Below are 10,331 nucleotides of genomic sequence, written 5' to 3' on the forward strand. Positions count from 1 at the left end.
TTCAAGACATCCACTTTGATTTCTTTGATTGTGCAAATTTGAGCGGTTGCAAAACAAATCTAATTGTATCATAAGAGGCACAACCATACAAATTAATAAATAATTGTAAATAAAAGCAAGCAACCAGAAATGAAAAAGATTATGAATCCCTTAAATCGTCTTAAAGTGCAATAAGTCAGGATTTTGGTAAATGTCAAAAACGACAAGTTCCTGTGAACAGTAAACAGCAAGATAGAGAAAAAGCTCCTAAGCCCTTAACAAAATGTTAAGTAAAATTATATTTTGTTTTTGATGCATTTTCATCCTGAACTCTGAGCTCCTCCTTGTGTCTAACTTTGGTAAGGTTGTCACTGTATTGACAAAAAAAAAGACATTGTACAAAAAATATTTGAAAAAGCTCTGCAATTGCACATGACAATCGAGTAATAATGAACAATATTTTTGGATTTTTTATTTATTTATTTTTTTTTTTTTTTTTTTATTATTTTTTTTTTTTTTATAAAAGCTTGTGAGCCTTGGGGCATGAAACTCAAACTGTCCATGAAACTTAAACCGCCTACATGTGTTTTTTCCTCACTTGTTGACTTAGATTTTCTGCAAGAAAAGTACCTGTTCTACATGTTGTGGAGTGAGGCAGCTTTTTTTGCTGTAATACCACCAGCAGTTGAGAACACTCTTTCAGATGGAACACTGTTCCCTGGTACAGATAAGTTCCGCTTTGTTGACGAGCCAGAAGGGGATACTCCCCAGCACGCACCTTCCACCAGTGCAATGGATTTTCAGAAAGTGGAACATTCGCTACTTCCATGTATCTTTTCACTTCCTGTGCTTTGTCAGGAAAAGCTTTGTGTGATGCAGCATCGCTTGGTTAGCCCAAGAACAAGCATTAGCACAGAAGATGTCTTCTGATTCTTTTGTGGGCAAGACTCCCCAACAGGCTCAAGGGAACTGTCTCTCTGATGTTCAGGCGCAGTTCCTCAGCTGCATTAACAGCAGATTTGTCCTGTTGAGAAAAAGAAAATAAATTAGGCACTCATTGTGGAAGTCATCTGCTGAAAATTGCTGCCTGTACAAAGAAAAAAAGGGTTTATACTTTTTATTAAAATACTGCATTGTACATGGACATTCAGGAGAAATCAATTATTTATACTTCTGTGTTTGCCATGTAATTTACTTTAGATGCATCTACCTTCATTTGCTCCAGTCATCAGCCTGTTGAAGGCATCATCTTGGGCAGCATTAGACAAGAAATGGAGGGCCTTGAAATGAGGATCCAAGGCTGATGATAAATACAGCCTGTCATTCAGGGCCACATATCTTAAAGAGATTTAAGATATTTAAATAACATTCATAACATTGGATATTGTTTTTAATAAACTATATATATATCCAGCAAGACAGGCATACCTTGCATTTAAGTTGTCATATGCAGCAGTCTTGGCTATAATCACTGTGGAGTCGTGTGGTGCTGGTCATCTGGTCCAGGAGCTGTGCGTACAGAGGTGCAATGACTGAAGTTGGATACCTTTCCTCAGACATGAACAATTTGGCTGCTTTCAGTGGTTGAAGAGTTTTTACCAAATCTGCAACAGTTATGCCACTAGTGAGTGCCACTAGAGGGTGTGCGAGATAAAAAATGTAATGGCGGTTTGACAGTATTTTTACCCCACACAATAAAGACGTGTAAATATTATCAATAAATAAAAATGTATTGTAAAGATCCGTATTAGACTTTATGGTTAAGTACTGTTGCACACTTACTGTTTCCTTAAGTTAGGTGGTTTTGGGGTTATACCGGAAGAAATGTGTGGCTTCCAGGGGGAGGAGTGGTGGGAGGAGTGGTGGTTCAGAGGGCCACCTACAAACAGCGCTGCCCATGGTACCGTGACTCTGAACCGGGTACAACCACTGATGCGCATGTCACACCCACACCGCTGCTGCTAGGGGAAAATTGGTGCTAGACGCGGTTTCTTGACTATGCTCACACACAGATCTGTAATAATTTTCATTGTGATTCAGACAGATGCAGTTCATTTTAGAAAGGCAGTTGTAGTGCGTATTCAGACCGGAACAGGGAAAACAGCAACCAGCAGTGGGGCTATGGGGAGCTGAGCTGTATTGCCATGGGTGTATTTACCTGCTGAATGTAACCTTTGTGAAACAATCAGGAAAAAAACTGTTATTTCTCTGATTAATAACATCTTTATGGAGCGCTCTGTTATTCTTACTCTCGCTCCTCCCCCCCCATCCGTCAGTGATCGGACACAAATTAATATAAACATTGTTTCAATTTTGCTACATAAATTGTGAGTAAGACTCAAATTTAGAAGCTTGTACATGAAATAAATAATGCGAGAACACACACAGGTAGATCAGTTTATTTGTGACTCCAAGACACTTTTTAAAAAGTCATATTCAATCAAATCATACAGATTGTTCAAAACGTTTGATAAGGAAACCCAGCAGATTGTATTGAGGGAGCATAGAGGCACAGTGGACAATCATCTGCATTGTCGATGGCTTTTCAGCAATCTCTCATACAGAGCATGCGTAAACGACAGTGGAGAGGAAAACTCCCCTTTTAACAAAAGAAAAAGGTAAAAACTTCCAGCAGAACCAGGCTCAGCATTAATGGCCATCTGCCTTGACCGACTGGGGGTGTGAGAGGACATAGTGGAGACACAAAAAGCACAGAAGCACACATTGATCCAGAAATCCTTTCTATGTTGTATAGTAATAGCGGATGATCTGCCTCCCCTCGATGATGTCACAGCTAACAGAACGCCAGACCGGGAGTACCTACTATGAAGAGGGGAAAAAAAAGACAGAACAAAAAGTTGAAATAACAACAAGCAATGCAAATTGGAGAACAGTAGGAGAACTCAGCAGAGTGAGAAAAATAGACCCTGATGTTCTCCAGCAGCCTAAACCTATGGCAGCATAACTACAGAGATAGCTCAGTGTAACCTAAGCCACTCTAACTATTAAGCTTTGTCAAAAAGGAAAGTTTTGGTTCCACAGGAGAAGAGCCTGATTTAACTAAAAGATCTGCCTCGCATTCCAGTGTTTCCCCTAGAAATTCTATCTTGGGCAGGAGTCTTGAGACAGAAATAAATCAGGACGGCACTGTTTAGAATTGAAGTGATTTTAATAAAATTAACCGTGAACACACACAGACGTATTATAATTTACTAAATGCCCTGATCTTGGGGGGAGGACAATTTTGTAGGCGGGGTGGGGCGACCCTCTGTAGAACGGTAGAGGAAACACTGCATTCCACTTTTAGAGACTTTAGGAACCACCAGTAGACCTGCAGTCTGATAGTGAAGTGCTCTGTTAAGAACATATGGGGTAACCAGATCTCTGCTTTATGATGAAGCTTGATTATTAAGGGATTTATATGTGAGGAAAACTCTTTGTCCTGAAGAAGTTCTATTCTTGATTTAACTGGAAGCTAAAGTAGGAGAAATATGATCCCTCTTATTGTTTTTAATTAGAACTCTTGGTCCAGCATTTTGGATCAGTTGAAGGATTGAACTGCATTTTGTGGGCTTCCAGAGAGTAAAGAATGACTTTGTAAAGTGCCTTGAGATGATATGTAACATGAATTGCCGCTATATAAATAAAATAGAATTAATCAGAGATCAATTTATTAGCTAACAGTCTTTGGAGGGAGAGACCTTTATATTTAACAAACCACATTTAATTGCCTCTTTTTTTTTGGTTCAAGCTGAGTTGTTTTGATTTTTGAGATTTACTTATTTTACATTAGTTTTGAATCTGTTTAGTTTTGGCCATGGGAAAGACGCTGTCTCAATAGGGTAATGGGTGGGTAACGGTACAGAAGCTGCAGAGAGGTGTGTTAAACTATGGCTCTTCTTCCTGGTCTGGACCCAAGGGTTGTCAGCATTTTGGAGAACTAATAAATCCTGCCAGATTTCTAGAACGAAGAGCTGCACCATCCAAAGTGGGATGGAGGCTTTCTCTCCGGATCAGACTAGGTTTTCCCCAGAAAGTTTGCCAGTTATCAATCTAGCCCATGTTGGTTTCAGGACACCATCTAGACAACCAGCGTTTGAATGACATGTGGCTAAACATGTCACTGTTATGAAATTTGAAGACATTAAGTTGGATATTGAAAGACTCATAAAATAAATAATTTAAGCAGAATACAACAAATGCTCTTTAACCATCCGTTGTTGTAAGGAAATAAATATATGCTTTTCTCTTAATGTTATCTTTTGAATGATGTACACATCTGCAGGCTTTTTATTTTGAGGCATCCATAAAATCTTATTAGTGCAGTATTACATTGTCCATAAGTTTGGAAAATTGCTATCCTGGGTGTTTGTGCATATGCACCCTTTTTCAAAAGCTTGAAATGGACCTACTATCATGCGGTTTTCACTGTAGCATCACTACAAAGGGAGCAGCATTTACACCTATAGGATGGAAGGATCAGATACAGATTAGGGATATTGAAGTAAGAAAAGGACTCGTGAAAGACAGCGTTGTGTAGCTTTGTTCAAGTTTATGTTAGTAAATACCTAAAATGATCTTGTAACTGTCATGGTCGGTTTGATGTGTTTGGCCCACATGCAGAGAACACCGGCTCACAGGGAGTAGTTTTACGGAGTTTATTGAAAATAACAGCAGGAAAAATGTTCGGGGAAGTAATCGCAGAACGAAAATGGTTCACAATGGAGTGATCACGGGGAGAGGGACTCGGATGGGTGCACGAACGATCTGAAGGAACAAGGGAGAGAATAGGTAGGCGCGTCAGCACTCGGAACTGATGGTGAGGACGTGCGGCGTAAGCTTACCACTTAGACTCTGAAGCCGGACCGGAGGGGGGGGAGCGCAACGGACTCAGCTCCAGACAGAGTGGTGTGGACAGATGATCGGGGGGCGTAGGCGCGAGGCAGGGTCCGAGCAGCGCTGGCGAAAATACAGGCAGCGGGAGGAACCAGACTGATCCGATGGGAATCGTTGAGCAGGTAAGATTAGGTAGGCTGAAGCCATGGGACACGAGGGCAAACCTGAGAAACACAAAAAGGAGCTTCTTAGAAAAGATCAAAAATTTAGTCAGAGGACTAAGGCCGTCTAGCATACCAGTGTTGTAGTCAAGTCACTATGCCTCAAGTCAGAGTCCAGGTTCAAGTCTCTAGTGTTCAAGTCCGAGTCAAGTCCAAGTCATTAAAAAAAATCTGAGTCGAGTCCACTACTCATCCGAGTCAAGGTCGAGTCGCTATTGATCCAAGTTCGCTGTAGGAACACGCCATGACGTGTGATGTATGTAATTAAGCAGTAACATTCCGTTGCACTAATAATGGCGTTCCGCGAGCTATTTTTAGAACGTGACGTCATATCACGTACTGGACCACTATGCGTTTTCCTCCACTCTTTCACTGTAGTTACCCTTGGTTTTACACGGTAAAACGACTGCTATTTCCAAGTCTAAGACCATATAACCATGGTTTTTAAACATTGTTGTTATGGAACGTGCAACAGCGACTCGAGGTACGCTGATAGGCCGCATATGAAGGATGTTAAAGCCGCAAGCCGCATCGATCGGCCCTCGCAACCAAGCGCGCTCCGGCCTATTGGCCACCACTGCGGTGCCGGCCGGCCGGCGGGGTTCGGGCACCGCTGCGGCTCCGGCCCATGACTCACAAAAAATCTGGTGCAGATCGGTCGATGCAGTGAGGAGATACAGCCGTTGGATAATGATAATGCATGGCGACCAGACTAAATTGTCCGGCGGGCCGGACAATTTATACCGATTCCTCGACGGTGAGTACAAACAGAAAAAAACGGCCGATGACGCCATAAACACCAAGCAGGAGAAAAACATCGACTTACCTTTCTATCAACTCGGCCCGTTTTCCAGTCTTTGTAAGACCTCGACACTCAAGCCATCGTTTGAGCTGAACGTTGGTATGTTGTTCCGTAGTTCTACCAGTAAAATGGGCGCCTGGGACATCCTCTTATGAAAGTTTAACAGTGGAAAAGTCTGTCATATCGTTGTATCTGTTGCATGTGTAATGACTGGTTGCTACGTGCGCTCTCACACTGTTTGCCCTACCTTAGCGGCAAGGGGCGTTGCTCATGAGATGGTGACGTCACGTGCGCGGTACGCCATTTAGATATTAAAATCATACACCAAATAATATTCTAATGACATATTAAAATTATAGCCTAATGATATAAAAAAAAACTTGAGTCTTTTTTCTCAATTTCCGAGTCAGAATGATCTGAATGTAGGAGTCCGAGTCCAAGTTCGAGTCATCAGTGCTCAAGTCCAAGTCAAGTCACGAGTCTCTAAATTTAGCTAATGATTCGGACTTGAGTTCGAGTCTCAGGCTCGAGTACTACAACACTGTAGCATACCGACAACGGTTAATACTCTGGCGTCCTCCTGCTGTCGGAGCGCAGATCTTATAGTGCTGCAGGTGTGCGCGCCCCGCCCACCAAAAAGAGGAAAAGAGGGAGAGAGCAGGGCCAGCAGAAACTGCCCGGCTCTGCTCGCTGAGTCCTGACAATAACAGTACACCACTGTTACAGTGTATATGTTGTCAGTACCCATGCTAAATTCTTAATTTAATTTACATTCAATTTCTTTCAAAATTAATTATAAATCGTAAAATTAATAGTATTAGATTGTACTGGGGGTGTTTGTAACAGAGCCAAATGTAATACACAAAAATAAAATAAAAATTAGTGGTAGGTAAAATGTTTGAGTGGCTGGTACAATTTCCACCCCTGGTTTTCCCCTCTCCCATCAGGTAAATGCTTCAGAAGTTACAATCACCTTAACATTACTGCCTACTGTACACTATAATCCCTGAATATTAGGGCTGTCAATCGATTAAAAAAAAATTATCTAATTATTTACATACTCTGTAATTAATTAATCTAAATTAATCGCATATAATTTTTGCTGTGAAAGTATTTTAAATATTTAAATTCAAATGATTCAATGAATAATCAGCATTAGATACATTAAAGTTCAAAAACTCTATTCACATTTCATGCCTTCAGACGTTTTAACATGTGTCATTGTGGCATATGTGGCACACAGTAACGTAGGGGACACAATGAAAATAAATGAACACACCCCTCAATATCAACACTTTACAACAGTAAAGTGATGTCCACGATACTTCCGGGCTACGCCAGTAGGCAAAAGCAGGACTGTTCTCGCCAAACAACGTGACAAAACGGGTGAATTATAGCGTGCTTTTAGTTAGTTTATTTTCAAAATGTAAACAATGCCTATGACTTGTGCTCCCGGTTACACGCAGAGGCATTTTGTGTTCCTGGAATCCTGTGTTTCAGAAACATCTGATACATGTTTTTTTTATTGTATTTATTTTAACAAAGTACATCCATAAAAAAGGCCTATTTATAAAACCCATCCATCCAAATATTTCCATTTTACATGCTACTTTTACGTCATGGACAGAGGGCCCATTGTTAAAGTTGAACTGTCATCAGAGCAAATTCATAAACTGACAAACTGAACTAACAGACGGCAATGTCAAACTGAACTCACGTCAACAGGAGACGTCAACTGAAATAATAATAAAAAAAGATAACAGACGTCAACAGTTTCCATATTCCGATTTACTTTTTAGGCTAATTATACACAATTTAAACCTATTGCTATTTTAACAACCAAGCATTTCATTATTGTCTCTTATCTGAAGTATTTCTGATGTTTGGCACTTTGTTTTACCTCGTGTTAAAGTGCTCTTTAAATAATGATAACAATGATTATGATCAGAATAAACTTTTGCATCACCTCCCAGAAGCTGGAAAGAAAAGAGACACAAATATTTTTCACACCTCACTTAGTAACTCTTAGTAACTCTCATATTACAGCATTTTGATTTAATCCATCTGAATGCAGTATTTGCAAGCCAAACTCTGATTGGATGGAAAAAAACCATGTCTGTGATTGTCTGGTGGAGTGGACAGCGCAGAAACAGCCGAGCGAGTGCACAGCTGTTGTTGAGCGTGGAATGAGTAGGTGCGCGCGAGCAGAGATGGAACTGTGAGCCAAGAAAGAAGGATGAGCGCGCGCCAGACCAGTTTTGATCGTTGAGTTGTCTCACTGTGCGCTTGATTGGTTCCTGCGCACTTAGACAGAAGGCAAAAATATCGCTACATATAGTTTCACTGAGCTGAGCGACAGTGCTGTCTTCTTCTGTCTTTACTTTCTTCTTCTCTGTCTTCTCGCGCCTCCCCTGGGACTCTTTGGCGCCCCCCAAGGGAGGCGCGCCTCACCTATTGAAAACCACTGCTATACGACATTGATTAATTTGCATTATTTTTTTTAATCCGTTTTTTTTTTTTTATTAATTGAAATTACCGCGTTATTTTCACAGCCCTACTGAATATCTAAATGCACATTTCTGTAAACGAAGCCTCAAATCATCATTGTTAAATAAGCACCCTATTTAACAGTATCGTTACACATATGTAGTAACGATACTACATATGTGAAACGATATGTAGTATCGTTACACATAACGATACTACATATGCGAACCGAAGTAGCCAAAGAGAAATTTTGCTCCAGTGACAAATAAAATGTTCTTCTGATAGCCACGCTGAGCTGGCCGGTCTCTTAAGTAGAGCCACTGCTTCTCCACATCTAAAGGAGCTAGTTTAGGTGGTTAGGGCATCTGGTCAGGACAACACCTGGGCCCCTCCCTAAGGGGGTTTTCTGGACACCTCCCACTGGGAAGGGACCCCAAAGAAGACCAAGAACTTGCTGTGGGGGCTATATATATTCCATCTGGCCTTGGGGTCCCCCAGAATTAGCTGGAGAGTCTGTGGGAGTACCAACCCACACTGCTAAAGATACAAAAAGCTGGTCCAATGACAGTGCTGTTACTAGGCTTGATTGGTCAGCAGACTGATCTGACCTGAACCATACAGACAATCTATGGCATATTGTTAGGAGGAAGGTGAGACACCAGACCTAGCAGTGCAGATGGCCTGAAAGCTGCTACTAAAGCAACCTGGGCTTCCTGAACACCTCAGCAGAACCACAGACTGTGGTTCTGCTGAGGTGGCTGATTTTTACCCTCAAGCATTTTGGTTTTTGACTTATTGAAAGCATAACAATTCAACAATTAAAATTGTCAACTGTTTGCCTTTGAACAACTTCATATTAAGGCTGAGCTGAACCTGTGGTCTTTAAGCTAAGTCTGGTTGAAATACTAAACATGACACTGAAAACAGTTTTCATTTAGTCTAATTTCTAACCATGTAAACTTGATGGTATATTTAGAAGAGTCTTTTGAACTGCATTCTGAATGTTTGTCTTTGGTTCTGCAGGAAGATGCTCATGCTGCCAAAGGCCGCTGTTCCATCATGTGATCTCACTTCACTGACCTGTCGTCACCTCTGAGCCCAGCCAGTTTGCTGCCAATTTTGATAGTACTATTTTTCTATATTTTGTTCTTTCAGCAAAATTTATATATTTTTTGTCATAAAAAGACTTTTTCTCAATGTGTTTGTTTGAAAACCAAAACTAAGTAGTAAACTGTAGCTCCGAATCTGTCTTGAGACCAAGTAGCTTAACTCAAGATGTTGATTTAAGAATGTTTTTTTTTTTTTTAAACAATTTTTTTTTCTTATCAGTTTTTAAGATATTCTTTCATTGTAGGGTTTTAAATATGAAAAACAACCAGGTGGGACTGTATGGTAAGCTTCATAAATAGTGTTATCTGTTTTTATGTAATAAAGTTCTACTGGGATGACTGCATAAGATAGAGAAAAGGTAAGTCTGCTACCAGTGCTGTGATAGTAGTAGTTTTGTTTCAGCAAAAAATGGAAGTTCAAATCCCAGAACCTTCTTCAGTGCCAGTTCTCTGGCACATTCAACAACTAAAGAAGCCATTGTTGTATTTCAGGGAATCGAGCTCAGTAATCTGAAGGTATAAGGTTGAAGTTTAATGTAATTTCAGGTTTCTAAAATAGGATGTTAAAGATCTGACCAAGACACTACAACATGACTAGTGCAGATTTTCAACAGTGTATCATTTTTTGTTTTTGTTTTTGACAAATGTTATTTACACACTGAATGTGTTTTGCAGCACACACTTTTTTGCTTACACAGTAACATGTTCAGTGTTGATAGTATTAACTTTTGAAGTACTGTTTTTATGGTATTATGGTGCATGCTATAGCATTCTGTAATCATAGTTAAATTAAAATGTCTGTATTTGCTTTGCTTATATGTATATATAAAAATCACTAAAATGGTGATCTGTAGGAAATGTGGAACAGCGAGTTCTCTCTGACATTAACAGAGTGAT

General features: G+C 40.2%; 1 protein-coding gene across 1 annotated transcript in view; it reads left to right on the forward strand.

Annotated features, from left to right (window-relative positions):
- lmnb1 (lamin B1) overlaps positions 1-10,331 on the forward strand; it is a 40,266-nt gene that overhangs the window by 29,654 nt on the left and 281 nt on the right. The window contains exon 11 of the mRNA XM_012858637.3: positions 9,349-10,331. This exon is cut by the window's right edge and continues 281 nt beyond it. Coding sequence (XP_012714091.2) covers positions 9,349-9,390 — 42 coding nt within the window. The 3' untranslated portion in view covers positions 9,391-10,331. The remainder of the gene's footprint in view (positions 1-9,348) is intronic.

Source organism: Fundulus heteroclitus, chromosome 8 (assembly GCF_011125445.2).
Source record: "Fundulus heteroclitus isolate FHET01 chromosome 8, MU-UCD_Fhet_4.1, whole genome shotgun sequence".
In the NCBI taxonomy this organism is placed as follows: Eukaryota; Metazoa; Chordata; class Actinopteri; order Cyprinodontiformes; family Fundulidae; genus Fundulus; species Fundulus heteroclitus.